Source organism: Nerophis ophidion, linkage group LG04, assembly GCF_033978795.1.
Source record: "Nerophis ophidion isolate RoL-2023_Sa linkage group LG04, RoL_Noph_v1.0, whole genome shotgun sequence".
Lineage (NCBI taxonomy): Eukaryota > Metazoa > Chordata > Actinopteri > Syngnathiformes > Syngnathidae > Nerophis > Nerophis ophidion.
Window position 1 is genome coordinate 40,958,065 of NC_084614.1, and position 16,881 is coordinate 40,974,945.

At 39.8% G+C, this 16,881-nt stretch overlaps 1 protein-coding gene across 1 annotated transcript; it reads right to left on the reverse strand.

Moving 5' to 3' along the window:
- Nucleotides 1-241: 241 nt before the first annotated feature.
- On the reverse strand, nt 242-15,131 carry zgc:153990 (uncharacterized protein LOC768125 homolog). Its single transcript, XM_061898074.1, has 5 exons — nt 14,973-15,131; nt 11,368-11,542; nt 10,899-11,267; nt 7,397-7,450; nt 242-1,091 (listed from the first exon to the last, which is right to left on the reverse strand). The coding sequence occupies exons 2-5, from the start codon at nt 11,492-11,494 to the stop codon at nt 673-675; spliced, it is 969 nt and encodes a 322-aa protein (XP_061754058.1). The 5' UTR covers nt 11,495-11,542; nt 14,973-15,131; the 3' UTR covers nt 242-672.
- Between the last annotated feature and the right edge of the window lie 1,750 nt (nt 15,132-16,881).

Genomic DNA, 16,881 nt, shown 5'->3' on the forward strand with positions numbered 1-16,881 from the left:
TTCCAACCTATAGCTTTCATATATATGGACCATATAATGGTCAGTTGCAGAAAACTAATCAATATTACAGGACAAGTGAAACTCTATACCGGGGGGGTGTCCAAACTTTTTCAAACATACAAATTAAAGGATGCAGGGGCCATTTTGTATACATAAGAATGCTAAAACTGTTGGTCAATATATGCTAGGTTAACCAAACAAAACAGCTCTGTGTTAAAGGTCAAAAAGTAAAGTAGTGTAATACATTTCAATAAAAATTTATTTTCTTAAATATGCCAATAAAAAACACACTATGGACATCCCTGCTCTAAATAGACACAGACGCAAGGGAACAATTATGGACAAAAACTGCAAATTCAATGACCCATTCTTGAATGTCAGCAATAAAACTATGGAAAACTTATACGTATATAAAAAATGATATTTAAAAATTAGTGGTGCATGCTTTACAATGATGCACTGACAGGAGGCTTCACTCTCAGTAGGAAAAAAACCCAACTATATTCATTTCTATATCATGATTTTTTGTTTTAAAGCAGAACCATGGAAGAGTCCTGTCGAAAAGAACAGTAACCAGTGTAAAATCCAAAAGGAATTAGAAGGTTTCAGTGGCTGAAGGCCACGTTTAAAGTCAGGTCTTCAACTCCAACACGCCCGGCTAGCACCTTCATGCTATACCGCAGGCCGCCCGTTTAGCTTGTCATGCATGAGAGTGATGGCGCCACCTGTGAAGTCTCGAAGAACCTGGACAGTCTCCCGTTGGAGCCGCAGGGACTCGCGCACAAATTCCTGCTGAGTCTCCGCCAGTTGCTGCACCGACTCGGACAGCAGCTCCAGAGAGCGGGAAACGGTCTCCATCAAGATGTTAGTGGCGTGCTGCTCCTGGAGGCTGAGCGAGGCGTTCTGTAGCATGCTCTCTCGCGCGTTGATGGTGGACTGCGTCGTCGAGTGCGAGGACGTGGATGTTGACGCGCCCGAGGGAATATGAGATTGTCCTGGTCTCTGGAGGCCGTTGTTTCCTTTGTGATCCCCTGTCGGCTTGGATGCGGGAATTGAAGGCAGTGCGTCATCTTTCGGGTCATCTTCCCACTCTGCCAATGAAACATTAGCATCGTGAGTCAAGGGAAACCAAATAGAAACTTGTTTATTGACATTTCGGTATAGCTCGGTTGGTAGAGCGGCCGTGTCAGCAACTGGAGGATTGCAGGTTTGATCCCCGCTATCCTAGTCAATACCGTTGTGTCCTTGGGCAAGACACTTTACCCACCTGCTCCCAGTGCTACCCACACTGGTTTAAATGTAACTTAGATATTGGGTTTCACTATGTAAAGCGCTTTGAGTCACTTGAGGAAAAAGCGCTATATAAATATAATTAACTTCACTTCACATTTCGGGAGTAACCTACTAAGATCCAAATAATTGCTGAATAGTAAACAAAAAAAGCATGTCATTTACAGTGGGGCAAAAAAGTATTTAGTCAGCCACCGATTGTGCAAGTTCTCCCACTTAAAATGATGACAGAGGTCTGTAATTTTCATCATAGGTACACTTCAACTGTGAGAGATAGAATGTGAAAAAAAAAATCCAGGAATTCACATTGTAGGAATTTTAAAGAATTTATTTGTAAATTATGGTGGAAAATAAGTATTTGGTCAACCATTCAAAGCTGTCACTGATGGAAGGAGGGTTTGGCTCAAAATCTCACGATACATGGCCCCATTCATTCTTTCCTAAACACGGATCAATCGTCCTGTCCCCTTAACAGCCCCAAAGCATGATGTTTCCACCCCCATGCTTCACAGTACGTATGGTGTTCTTGGGATGCAACTCAGTATTCTTCTTCCTCCAAACACGACGAGTTGAGTTTATACAAAAAAGTTATATTTTAGTTTCATCTGACCACATGAAATTCTCTTAATCCTCTGCTGTATCATCCATGTATCCATTTTGGTATAAACTCAACTCGTCGTGTTTGGAGGAAGAAGAATACTGAGTTGAATCCCAATAACACCATACCAGCATTTGGTCATACAAATGCTGATACTTTTTTTTTTCCTACAGAAAATACAAGTCGGCACTGTTGAAGCAGGGAAGGAAGCTCAAATGAACAACTGTATTTATTAACAAGCGCCTCACAAAACGCAACTCTGATATTGACAGAAAAACACACCTTCTGAAAAAACAAGAGAAAATTCAAAGCACACGGACAAGCAATTATAAAGTAATGATCAAGCTGAATGAAACTCCAGAGCAAGCAAAACTGTACAGGTACAAGTGAGCATCATGAACCGACTTGTAAGGTATTAACCATTCCACACACGATCATGACACTATCAGAAATATATCACACACCTTCACCTGGAAATCATGACGACACAACTCAAGGGACTTTTGATCTCGATAAAATAAAATTAAAACTTTTCAATATAGAGACCATAAAGAAAATGATATAAATCCAGACAATAATATATTTTCCAACGTTACAGATAATTGCTGTTACTATATGGACGAACAGTATAACCAAACTATTACAAATGGATAACAAACTTTATATAATCCATTTGAACAGCATAAGCATGTATGCAAATTTTAGTAACAATAAGGATTATTTGGAAAAATTTACAAAACCATTCAAAATTATTGCCATATCAGAAACATGGATTAACGCTGAAAAAGGAATGGATTTCCAGCTGGATGGATATGAACTCAATCACATCAACAAAAAAGAAAAAAAGCGGAGGAAGTGTGGCTGTATATGTGGACCAAGACTTGAACTATAGGGTACTGGGAACAATGTCAACTTCTGTGGACAATTTGTTTGAATGTGTAACCACTGAAATCTGTAGAGGAAAAAAACGAAAATACAATAATCCGCTGTATACAGTATAAAGGGCACCAGGTTTTAGCATATAATCATTTAATGATTGGATTGAGGCATCTTTTCAAAGGTTAATCAAAAAGTAATTTTTCAATATTGACCTTTTGAATCCGAGCAAACACAAACTAACATGAATTCACAAATACAATATAAAGTATGAGCCTTTATCTAAAAATCTACAGACCTGGCAGAATCACACCTCACTGTTCCATGTTTATCGACAACATTTTCACTAATGATATTCAAGACAAAACTATCAGCGGATTACTGATCATTGACATCAGTTACCACTTACCAGTGTTCACAGTTTATAATGGTGAATTTAAAGGAAATCAGACATATGAAGACAACACGAGGACGGATGAAACTTTGAAGGCACTGAAAAATGACCTATGTGCACAAAAGAAAGACGCAGTGTAGAAGGAAAGTGGTATTAATAAGGCATACAACACATTTTTAAGCATATTTACATCATTATATCATAAAACTGTCCTATGAAACATACTGTATATTGAGAATATATAGATGATATATATATATTCTCTATAGAGAATTTATAAAAGACAGAACCAAAGAGACTGAAAATAATTACAAAAAAGAATGTAATCAGTCTTATAAGGAAATGTAAAAAGGCAAACTATCACCCATCCATTTCCTACCGCTTGTCCCGTTCGAGGTCACGGTGGGTGCTGGAGCCTGGACACTCTGGACAAGTCCCCACCTCATGGCAGGGCCAACACAGACAGACAGACAACATTCACACTCACATTCACACACTATGGCCAATTTAGTGTTGCTAATCAACCTATCCCCAGGTGAATGTCTTTGGAAGTGGGAGGAAGCCGGAGTACCCGGACGGAACCCACGCAGTCACAGGGAGAACATGCAAACTTCACACAGAAAGATCCCGAGCACAGGATCGAACCCAGGATCTTCGTATTGTGAGGCAGACACACTAGCCCCTGACGCACTAACACCTCTCCCACCGTGCTGCCTGCATACTGTCATGAAATAATAACTAACAATAAAAGAAATACTAAAGGAATATGCAATGTACTAAACAGCATTATCAGAAAGGGTTCAAGACAAAGCTACCGCCAGTATTTCATAGATAACGACATCAGAAAGGAAACTATGGACGACAGAGTGAGTAGCTTTACCCAGTTCTTTGTGAGTTTTAGACCAAACCTGGCTGAAAAAATACTGATCTCTTGTCACCACAGAACTGGAATGATAATCTTACAGAGAGAAACATTAACTCAATATTCCTTACAGCAGTGGAAGAAAAAAAGAAATAATTGACATTGTAAATAATTTCAAAGGTAAAACATCGACTGATGACAATAACATTGATATGAAAATCGTGAAAAAAGTCATTGAGGGCATTTCTGAACCGCTAATTAGGGACCGAATGTCCCTTTGGGACAGAGGACCCTATTGAATTTCTAGCGTTTTATTTATTCTTTCTTTCTTTCTTTCTTTATTATTATTCCGCAACTTTGAGCTGTAATTTGACCCCCTTAACATGCTTCAAAACTCACCAAATTTGACACACACATCAGGACTGGCGAACATTGCGATTTATTCAAAAAACCTAACCCCAGAACTAAAAATTGCGCTCTAGCGCCCCCTAGGAAGAAAACACAGACAAAACTGCCTGGAACTTCCAGTAGGAATGTCGTAGCGACATGAAACAAAAACCTCTATGTAGGTCTCACTTAGACCTAGATTTCATACACTAACATCCTTCAGCAAAAATCAACAAGAAGTTTGCAATTCCCCCTTCAAAACAAGTTTTGTAAAAACACTCACCTTTGCCTCTTTGAGCTGTAATTTGACCCCCTTAACATGCTTCAAAACTCACCAAACTGGACACACACATCAGGACTGGCGAAAATTGCGATATAATCAAAAAACCTAACCCCAAAACTCAGAATTGCGCTCTAGCGCCCCCTAGGAATAAAACAGAGACAAAACTGCTCCTAAGAAGAAAACAGACAAAACTGCCTGTAGACATGAAACAAAAACCTCTATGTAGGTCTCACTTAGATCTACATTTTATCTAATGACAACTCCCAGCAAAAATCAACAGGAAGTTTGCAATTCCCCCTTCAAAACAAAGGTTTTGCAAAAACCGGTCACCTTTTTTCAAACATTATCTCCTCTGAGCGCGTTTGTCGTGTCGGCTTCAAACTACCACAGGAGAGAGATTGAACCCTTTTGATTAAAAGTTGATGAAAAAGATTTTATTAGTGCTACGGTTTTGATTTTATCAGCCTTCAAAGAACTGCTGCGCTGAAAACCATTTCAAAGATGGCCGCCGTGCAGAGACAGAGTGAGGGAGACGTTTTTTTTCCGTACCGTCTGCTGCTGGTGCGCACGCACCAACATTCGTGAGGGAGGGGCCGTGATCGTCTATACCAAGATGGCTGCCAGGTGTCGTAGCTAAGCCGGTATGTTTTAAAGTTGTCTTTTGCCTGCATATCGTAAAAACAACCGTCCAACATTTTACAACTAATTGTAAACTTATAAGGGCCGAGTGGTGACTAGAGAGTGTGTCGATGTTAAGATATTACGCCGAGTTGGTAAGTCTATCTGTTTGCTAAAAGTAGCTACTAGCCGTACCCATGCATTTTCAATAGGCGGATAGCATCGGGTTTTAATCGCGTTTCCTCCTATGTTTCTGCTCCGATTGAATTTCTTTGTATGTCGAGTCTTTATTTGAGGTACTTACATATGGTGCCTGACTGTTATGGTGTTTGAAGGCCATCTGCACTTTTTATGCGCCGAGTTGGTAGGTCTATCTGTTTGCTAATAGTAGCTGTACCCATGTATTTTCATTCTAACTTAAATCTGTCAGTAGACAGACACATTATGGAAGATAAAAACTACAACATTTATAATACTAAGTAGTTCTAACTTATATCTGTCAGTAGACACGTTATCGAAGGTAAAAACTACAACATAATACAAAGTAGTGTGTAGTTCTGACTTATATCTGTCAGTAGAGACGTTATGGAAGGTAAAAACTACAACATTTATGATACAAAGTAGTGTATAGTCCTAATTTATATCTGTCAGTAGACACGTTATGGAAGATAAAAACTACAACATTTACAATACAAAGTAATGTATGGTTCTGACATATCTGTCAGTAGGCACGTTATGGAAGGTAAAAACTACAACATTTATAATAAAAAGTAGTGTATAGTTCTAACTTATATCTGTCAGTAGACACGTTATGGAAGGTAAAAACTACAATATAATACAAAGTAGTGTGTTATTCTAACTTATATCTGGGAAGCTCAGACTTCCCTCTCCTCAGCCACTTCCATATATACTAGGTCGCGTCCATCGTTGCTTGCAGCTTTAATTTTCATCTGTAATTTATCATTCCAAACTGGCAAATTCCGAAGTAAAAAGAAGTGGCTAAAGTTGTACCGTTGTATAAATCTGGAGATGGACATCAATTCACAAATTACAGACCCGTCTCATTACAAACACAATTTTCAAAAATTCTAGAACAAGTATTCATAAACTGATTAGACAAATTCATAGTCAAACATAAATTACTCACTGACAATCAGTACAGATTCAGATCAAACAGTTCAACATCACTGCCATTAATGAAATCAATAGAAGTAATCACTAACGCTATAGAAGATAAACAATATTCAATTGGAATATTCATCGATCTTAAGAAAGCCTTTGACACACTCAATCATGAGTAATCAATACAGTGGAACATTACAGGATCAGAGGGATAGTTTTGCATTGGGTTGAGAGGTATTTAAAGGGCCACAGTCAATTTGTCAAGTTGAGAAACGATCGCTAATTATGTTTAGACATTGCGTCCCCCAGGGGTCAGTGCTGGGCCCCAAACTGTTTATAAATGACATATGCAACCTATAACACAAACTTCAAAATCACTCTCTTGTCGGATTGATGGTAAAAAAAAACATATGCAGAAATACTTGATCACTTCATGACACTTTCACATGTTATGAAACTATATTGCCAAATGTTTCTTAGGGACCGAATATATATATGTATATATATATATATGTATATGTATATATATATATATATATATATATATATATATATTTAATATATTTTTTTTGTATATTTTTTTATTTATATATATATATATATATATGTATATAGATGGTAATGTTAATGTAGTGTTAGTACAATTTTTTCCTGTGTTTTATTTGTCCTACATTACTAGCAACAGCGTCTGTTTTCTCTTCATCCACCGTATTTAAAGATTGCAGAAAAAGCTCACATTTTTAAATAAGTTGTTTATCATCAGATAAAGCAAGCGCAAGAATAGCTTTCATGAATGTGGCTATATTGATTTTCGACCTCGTAACTGTAACGCTCATAACTCGGCTGTGACATCAATCCTAGCTCCGACTTCCAACATCCAAGGTTAATGGAACACACCACTAGTGTTAATGAACAAGACCAAATCTATTTGTGGCAGTCCAAATGTGTTGTATCTTAACAACTCACCGTCTGTAGTGGGTAATTCAAACTGCAGATCAAACGCAGGTTGTGACGTGTCCCCTGCAAGAAAAAAAACATTCTGAAATGAACTATTATTTTAGTGAAATAATAACTATAAAATACAAACTCCATGACATACATGAATATGAATTGCTTGTATGACTGGAAATAATATTAATAATAATGGATTGGATTTATATTTATATCGCGCTTTTCTATTGTTAGATACTCAAAGCGCTCACAGAGAAGTTGGAACCCATCATTCATTCACACCTGGTGGTGGTAAGCTGCATCTGTAGCCACAGCTGCCCTGGGGTAGACTGACGGAAGTGTGGCTGCCTGTTTGCGCCTACGGCCCCTTCAACCACCACCAATCATTCATTCATCATTCATTCACCAGTGTGAGCGGCATTGGGGGCAAGGGTGAAGTGTCCTGCGCAAGGACACAACGGCAACGATTTGGATGTCAATAGGTGGGAAGCGAACCTGCAACCCTCAGGTTTCTGGCACGGCCGCTCTACCCACTACGCCATGCCGTGAAATGAAGTGTGTAAGTAAGCATTTATAACCGGACTGTCGACAGTGTCATGTATATACCGTATACTGTATATGGGGGTGCTGGAGCCTATCCCAGCTGCATTTGGGCAGAGGGTGAGGTACACCCTGGACAAGTCACCACCCCATCACAGGGCAAACACAGATGGACAAAACAACATCCACACTTACATTCACACACACATGCAAACTCCATACAGAATCCTGGGGATCGAACCCGGGACCTTTTTTATTGTGAGGCACATGCACTAACCCCTGTTTTACCGTGCTGCCTACACACACACACACATATATATATATATATATATATATATAAATATATATAGTCAAAATGTTGACATATTATCAGACAACATATACAGTGCATACAATATGTATCTGTTATGCAGGGTGGAAGTTTTCAAGTACCACGTGGGTGGATATATCCAGATAGCGATAGCATTGAAGGTGGTATTACAAACCCTGCTTCCATAGAAGTTGGGAAATTGTGTTAGATGTAAATATAAACGGTATACAATGATTTGCAAATCCTTTTCAACCCATATTCAGTAGAATGCGCTACAAAGACAACATATTTGATGTACAAACTCATAAACTTTATTTTTTTTTGCAAATAATAATTAATTTAGAATTTCATGGTGGCTGAAACACGTGCCAAAGTAGTTGGGAAAGGGCATGTTCACCACTGTGTTACATCACCTTTTCTTTTACCAACAGTCCAAAAACGTTTGGGAACTGAGGAAACTAATTGTTGAAGCTTTGAAAGTGGAATTATTTTCCATTCTTGTTTTATGTAGAGCTTTAGTCTTTCAACAGTCCGGTGTCTCTGCTGTCGTATTTTACGCTTCATAATGCACCACACATTTTCGATGGGAGACAGGTCTGGACTGCAGGCAGGCCAGGAAAGTACCCGCCCTCTTTTACTACGAAACCAAGCTGTTGTAACACATGGCTTGGCATTGTCTTGCTGAAATAAGCAGGGGCGTCCACGATAACGTTGCTTGGATGACAACATATGTTGCTCAGAAACCTGTATGGACCATTCAGCATTAATGGTTCTTTCACAGATGTGTACGTTACCCATGCCTTGGGCACTAATGCACCCCCATACCATCACAGATGCTGGCTTTTGAATTTCGCGCCTATAACAATCCGGATGGTTATTTTCCTCTTTGTTGAGAAATGTTGTTCTAAAACTGTTCGACAATTTGCTTACAGAATGGTGACCATCGCCCCATCCTTGTTTGTGAATTACTGAGCATTCCATGGAAGTTGCTTTTATACTCAATCATGGCACCCACCTGTTCCCAATTAGCCTGCACACCTGTGGGATGTTGCAAATAAGTGTTTGATGAGAATTTCTCAACTTTATCAGTATTTATTGCCACCTTTATCAACTTCTTTGTCACGTGTTGCTGGCATCAAATTCTAAAGTTAATGATTATTTGCAAAATAAACAAAAAACGTTTATCAGTTTGAACATCAAATATGTTGTCTTTGTAACACATTCAACTGAATATGGGTTGAAAATGATTTGCAAATCATTGTATTCCGTTTATATTTACATCTAACACAATTTCCCAACACATATGGAAACGGGGTTTGTAGTACTTAATTAATACTAGCATGATGAGACTGTCATCTTTCTGTTCTCTATTTTGTTTATATTTTGTTATATTAATATATTGGCCAGTTTGTTCGATCAAATAAAACACTTTATACCCTCTATGCGTATTTAAGGAAAAATAGTTAATATTTTTCCGCAACCCATAACCTTCTTTTTTTTTTTAAATCAATCAATCAATCAATCAATGTTCATTTATATAGCCCTAAATCACTAGTGCACTTTTAATATGTATGCATTGATAAAATGACACCTTTTCATTTTAAAGAAAAGATCGAGGCTATGCACCACTCCATGCGGTCCAGATTTGACCAGTTTTTATTAGTTACACTCAAGTGATTAATCAAAGCAACAGAATGTAAAAGAAAGTTTTTTTAATCAAATAACCTATTTATCACTGCAGCCATAAACTCAGGGAATACGTTATTGAACACCGGATGACTTTGGGCGTTATAAGAAAATAGTTTTCGCTTCTTTTCACTTATTTTTGCACTATTTTTGTTATTTTGATTAAACAATTATGCGTAATAAACAGCAATAACTATTATGTTGTTCATATTGTTACGTATTTATAATATTGTATCCAGTCCCATCTCGGTTTTTTTTACTAATCCGTTCCATAAGGTAGGAACATTGTAGTAATTATTTGGATAAGAAATCATGCAACTCAAATTAATTTTTTCAGACTTCCAAAAATATGAACACAAATGATATGTTTTATAGAAAATTATTCTAGTTCAGCATGCATTTAACAATGCAAACTACATGTAAATGATGAACAACAGGGATAAATCCACATTTGACATAACTTGTACTCTAAGACATCACCTTCCTACTTCGCCACTAATTTTTTCTTAAATTTCATTGAGATTTTTACCTTATTTATCAAAGTTCTAGCACTCAAAACATTTTTTTGCCAAATTGTGGCTTATATTGCAGTAGTACTCAAAGAGACTGAATCAACAATGCATCACACTCGATTCTGCGCAAATGATATGCAGGTTTGTCTGTTACGCACAAAGTTTGGCAGCAAGTTATAAAAACGGGCAACATTTAGGCCAAAAAACTTAAATCATACGAAAAGTGGGGCATACGAAAACATTATAATTTTTATATTGTTAAATTGGTTACAAATAGGGGAATAGTAGCCCTATATTACGGGATTGATGATAACATTTGCAGTATTACCCACCTATACTTTGCAGGTTCCACTTCTCTCCTGCTCTACTGAACACATTTTAATGTTGTCGTTTACATTTGATAAAATCAAAACTTTGCATTTCTACTAGAAAAATAGAACGTTAGCGGAGACGGACAACACATCCGTACCGTTGGGAGAACTCTGCATTCCAACCATGTCCTCGTCTTCCATTTCTTCTTCCTCTGGCACGTCGTCATCATCGCCCAAGGGACCAAAGTCAGTGCTGATCTCATCTTCCTGATCCATCTCCAGGATCTGGTGTACTATTTTCTCAGTTTGATTCAGGTCTTTGGAGAGGCGAGAGTTGAGGCCCCGGTTTGGCACTTTCCCCGACCGCATGGCGGCCACCTTCCGCTTCGTGTCACACTTTAGGTCGGACCATTTCTTGATGACCTCGATGACCTCTCGCTGGCATTCGCCAATTTCATTGACGCGGGCCGTGATTTCTGCCCAAGTGCGCTTCTTCATGTCTGTCGGCACGCCACGATTGAATTTGCCTTATGTGTGAAACAAAAATACTCATCAGTTTACACCCTCGAAGCGCTCAACATTTTGCGTACACCTTTCTGAAGATTAAAGGTAAATTAAAGCACATACCCACAACCACAGAGCGATGCTTCCGCACTTCATCCAAAAGTATGTGGACTTCGCTGAATGTGAAACGGGCTTTTCTTTTCTTGAAGCGTATGGCACTGTCCTGGTTGTAAAGTAATGTTGAAGACATCCTCCACGAACAGCGTCTAGCTCTTTCCCAAACTCTTGGCTTCTATTACTAGAGGAGGCAAGAAGTTGACAATCACATTGCAATTGTTATACAGCAATTCGAACACTTGCGTGGTCGCTAAAAAAAAAATGGTGCTACTTTCGCAATATGCGCTAAAAAGCCAATGATTGAATAGACCAGTGTTTTTCAACCACAGTTAGTGTGCCGTGTGCCGTGAGATAGTCTGGTGTGCCGTGGGAAATGATGCAACCTTACTTAATTGGTACAAAAAATATATTTTTTGCAAATCAATAATTATAATCTGACAATAACGTGTCGTTACTAAGTGCCTTTGCTGTGTAGAGCTCGGCATGGTAACCATGTAATACTCCATATCAGTAGGTGGCAGCAGGTAGTTATTGCTTTGTAAATATATGAATGTTTCGGGTGAGACTTAGATGGTTTGTTGTGACTCCAATATGCAGACCACAGCGGGAGGCAGCGCATACTTGCCAACCTTGATAGACCTCCAAAATCGGGAGATGGGGGGGTGTTTTTTGAGCTGTCCTGGATGAACTGAAATTATTTTTTGCCAACCATTTTGGAACTTGCAAGCGTATTTCTTCTTACTCGTCGTCGCCATGTCTCTTCTTCATTCTTCTGCCTCGCCTCTGTTATGTTTATGTACATTACTACTTGCCGTAGTTTTGGAGCAATGCATGATGGGAATCTGGATGTTGTGTGTCAGTGTATTAACGTGCCGGCTGGAATAAACACACGCTGTCATACATAAAACTATGGATAACGGAGACATATATAATAGTCTCCTTTTCAGGTAAGAGTGGACGCTAAACCAATACTGTTGTCCGGGTGGAAATCAGGAGAATGATTGCCCCAGGAGATTTTCAGGAGGGGAACTGAAATTCGGGAGTCTCCCGGGAAAATCGGGAGGGTTGACAAGTGGAGTGAAGCGAATCATATTTATATAGCACTTTCCTCTAGTGACTCAAAGCGCTTTTACATAGTGAAACCCAATACCTAAGTTACATTTAAACCAGTGTGGGTGGCACTGGGAGCAGGTGGGTAAAGTGTCTTGCCCAAGGACACAACGGCAGTGACTAAGATGGCGGGAGCGGGGATGGAAACTGCAACCCTCAAGTTGCTGGCACAGCCGCTCTACCAACCGAGCTATAAGGAAGCGTTCAGGTAAAAAAGGTACGTAATGCTTAAATACAAAAATGAACAAATGGAAAAGGCAATGAAGCATAGGGATAGCTATGTAAAATAAAAGTAAAACTGAACTGGCAACAAAATAAACAGAAACAGATTGCTGGATGACAGCAAAAACTTACGGCGTCCATAAAGTACATCAATCAATGATTATTTATATAGCCCTCAATCACTAGTGTCTCAAAGGGCTGCACAAACCACAACACAAACCACTACGACATCCTCGGTAGGGCCCACGTAAGGGCAAGGAAAACTCACACCCAGTGGGACGTCGGTGACAATGATGATTATGAAAAACCTTGGAGAGGACCGCATATGTGGGCAACCCCCCCCTGTAGGGGACCGAAAGCAATGGATGTCGAGCGGGTCTAACATGATACTGTGAAAGTTCAATCCATTGTGGATCCAACACAGCCGCGAGAGTCCAGTCCAAAGCGGATTCAACACAGCAGCGAGAGTCCCGTCCACAGTGGAGCCAACAGGAAACCATCCCAAGCGGAGGCGGATCAGCAGCTCAGAGATGACCCCAGCCGACACACAGGCGAGCGGTCCATCCTGGGTCCCGACTCTAGACGAGCGGTCCATCCTGGGTCCCAACTCTGGACAGCCAGTACTTCATCCATGGCCATCGGACCAGACCCCTCCACAAGGGAGAGTGGGACAGAGGAGAAAAAGAAAAGAAACGGCAGATCAACTGGTCTAAAAAAGGGGGTCTATTTAAAGGCTACAGTATACAAATGTAATAACTGCAACCAAATATTTTTGTAATTTGAAACTGTGTTTCACATCATTGTGGGGGAAGTTTAACCTACTCTTCTTCTTTAAAAATACATGATATGACAATCAACAATGTCCACACAAAGAAGGATAGCAACAACTTAAATAGCCTTGCTTGCTAACACACAGCAGGTGCGGGGAATAGCGCTCAAGGTAAGACTTGAAACTACTACAGGAAAACACCTACAAAACAGGAAGGGCAACCAAAATAACAGCGCAAGACAAAAACAATACATAGGAAAACACCAACAAACTCAAAATAAGGGACGACGACCTGTGGATAGGTTGATTGGTGTTGTAAACACAATACCAATGGGCGCAATTTACAAAATGCGCAACCGCATTGATGTCAAATCAAATGTTTGTTGGATTCATCACTATACAGTGTACATCCACGACTAAACTACTACCACAACTTGGTTTACTATTTATAAAATATAATAATGTAAGGTTACCTGGAACTTGAAATAGGCCACTCGGCCTGAATCCACACTTCCCTCGCCAAACACCTTCGTTTCCCAACCCTCACGCTTGGATAAATAGGCCTTGATGCCATCTACGCAGTGTTGGGAGACTGTTTTGCTTAGATCGCGTCCAAATTTGCAAAGTGCGCGAGATTGGTGAAATGCTTACAACATTGGCAACACAAAATTGGCCCTAGTGTGTGAATGTGAGTGTGAATGTTGTCTATCTGTGTTGGCCCTGTGATGAGTTGGCGACTTGTCCAGGGTGCACGCCGCCTTCCGCCCGATTGTAGCTGAGATAGGAACCAGCGCCCCCCGTGACCCCAAAGGGAATAAGCGGCAGTAAATTGATGGATGGATGGACGGACCTGGTGGAGTTTCATTTTTTTTACGTTTTCGGCTGGTGGTGTGCCCCCGGAAGTTTTTAATGAAAAGAAACCTGCCTTGCCTCTAAACGGCTTGAAAAACACTGAAATAGACAACGCATTAACACCGTTTATTAAGGACTAGCAACACTTAACAGTGAAAGTAGTTCGCCAAATGCACAATAGGAGTGCTACTGTAAAATCCAGATAAGATATCTTTGGTAGCTTATTTACTTATTTACATACTGTACTGTACAGTAACATACTTTCCCCGAACTGATATCAAGTCAACATTTGCATTTATCAGCTGGTATACTTTTTTGGGGCCAAACATTGAGTTTTTACGTAGCACAATTTCAACTCGGCTAGCTCCCTTTGTAGCAAGCTAATGCTACATTTGGGTTGGCGCTCAGTGTGCCCGTAGTTAAAAAGTACGTCCCAAAAAAACGTTTTTAAACACAATTCTAACATATTCCAATATACTTCTAATTGTCAGTGTTGGCTTGAACACAGTAGCACTGATACAGAACCAGCTCAAGCCCGGTTTTGGTCGCTATAGCTAATGGCAATATGAGAACAGGCTAAAATTACACAATGTTGGGGTTATTTCACCATTACAACATTTAAATGACAAACACATATGTACGAAAACGATGGACGCACCTGCGAGATATTAAAAAAAAAGTTTAGATTTGGTCCTTAAGTATGTCCTTATCAACAAGCTAGCTTGTGTAAAGCTAGCGGAAAAGACTCCTCCCGCCCCCTCGCACACTCAGACTCCATGTCCGGCATTCAAGAGAAGTCCACAAAATAAAATAATCCTGGTTTAAAGCGCAAATAAATTTATATTACCAAACGACCCATATTGTGTATTATTAAACGGAAAAAAATGGGCACAACATTTCGTATTTGTTAACCTTTAATTATCCATGTTGCTTGTATTTCATGATATTAACACATGCTCTTCTTTTGAAGGGATAACAACTTCCGAAAGTGACAGGAAGCAAAGGTGGAGAGACTTTATATAGTTACCGTTTTGATTGATTGATTGATACTTTTATTAGTAGATTGCACAGTTCAGTACATATTCCGTACAATTGACCACTAAATGGTAACACCCGAATAAGTTTTTCAACTTGTTTAAGTCGGGGTCCACCGTACTTTCTTGAAGTGCCGCCCGGGCGCTTATTAATTTAATGCCTCTTCTCACTCCTGCGCTTACCAAAGGCATGTGGTAAAAGTAAGCATGCGCTAATTACTTTAAAACCTCTTCTCACTCCGACACTTAACAAAAGGTATGCAGTAAAAGTTTGAGTGTGATGTAAGCTTGGACCTTAAATCCTACTGAATAGCTCTTAATCTTCTTCCCTTTATGCGATTTCAAATTACTGGTATTGAAATCAGCCTCCTCCATTTTGAAAATGATGACAGAGGAAGTGTCACTCGTGATGTCACGAGTTTGACCCGGTGGTAATACTAATTATGCGCTAATTATTTTGGGAAGCGAGTTTGACCCAGCAGTAATTCAAGGCAGGTGCATACTATATGCCCTGCGGCAATTCAAGGAAATAGGGTGTACCCCGCCTTCCGCCCGATTGTAGCTGAGATAGGCGCCAGCGCCCCCCGCGACCCCAAAAAAGGGAATAAGCGGTAGAAAATGGATGGATGGATGGCATCTATGGAAAATGTGAATACATTGGATTTGGTCTTCTTTTGAAGGTAGTACAACTTTCGAACGTGACAGGAAGCGAGGGTGGAGGGACTTTATAAATAGTTACGAATGGAAAACGGGAATACATTGGATTTGTAGTCAAAAGGACCGTATAGTAAATACTGCTAAACTAAAAAAAAAAAAAATAGAGCCAATATCCACATATATTTCAATAATCAAGGTTGTGAGGCATACAAAAAAGATGCAGGGACCCATTTTCATACATATTGTACATTAAAAATGCAAAATAATCCAAAACAATAATAGGGTGTATATACACTGAGCAACGGCCGTCCATAGTCATCCATCCATTTTCTACCGCTTGTCCCTTTTGAGGTCACGGGGAGCGCTGGTGCCTATCTCAGTTGCACTCAGACGGAAGGCGGAGTGCACTCTGGACAAGTCGCCACCTGATCGCAGGGCCAACACAGATAGACAACATTCACACTCACATTCACACACTAGGGCCAATTTAATGTTGCCAATCAACCTATCCCCAGGTACATGTTTTGGGAGGTGGGAGGAAACCGGAGTACCCGGAGGGAACTCACGCAGTCACGGGGAGAACATGCAAACTCCACACAGAAAGATCCAAAGCCCGGGATTGAACCCAGGACTACTCAGGACTTTCGTATTGTGAGGCAGATGCACTAACTATGCGAGGTCCACTTTAAGATTTTTATACAGAACAGAGTATTTCCTAATTATTCCATCATTATATGCCAAGTTCCATTAAACAAATCGCTAAGGGCTGATAAGGCCTGTGTATTACACTGCCTGTTAATAACATGAATGTCTAACGTGAGGCCCGGGGGGCCATTACGGAACACACTCGCTGGTTTGGCCCCTATGCCATATTTA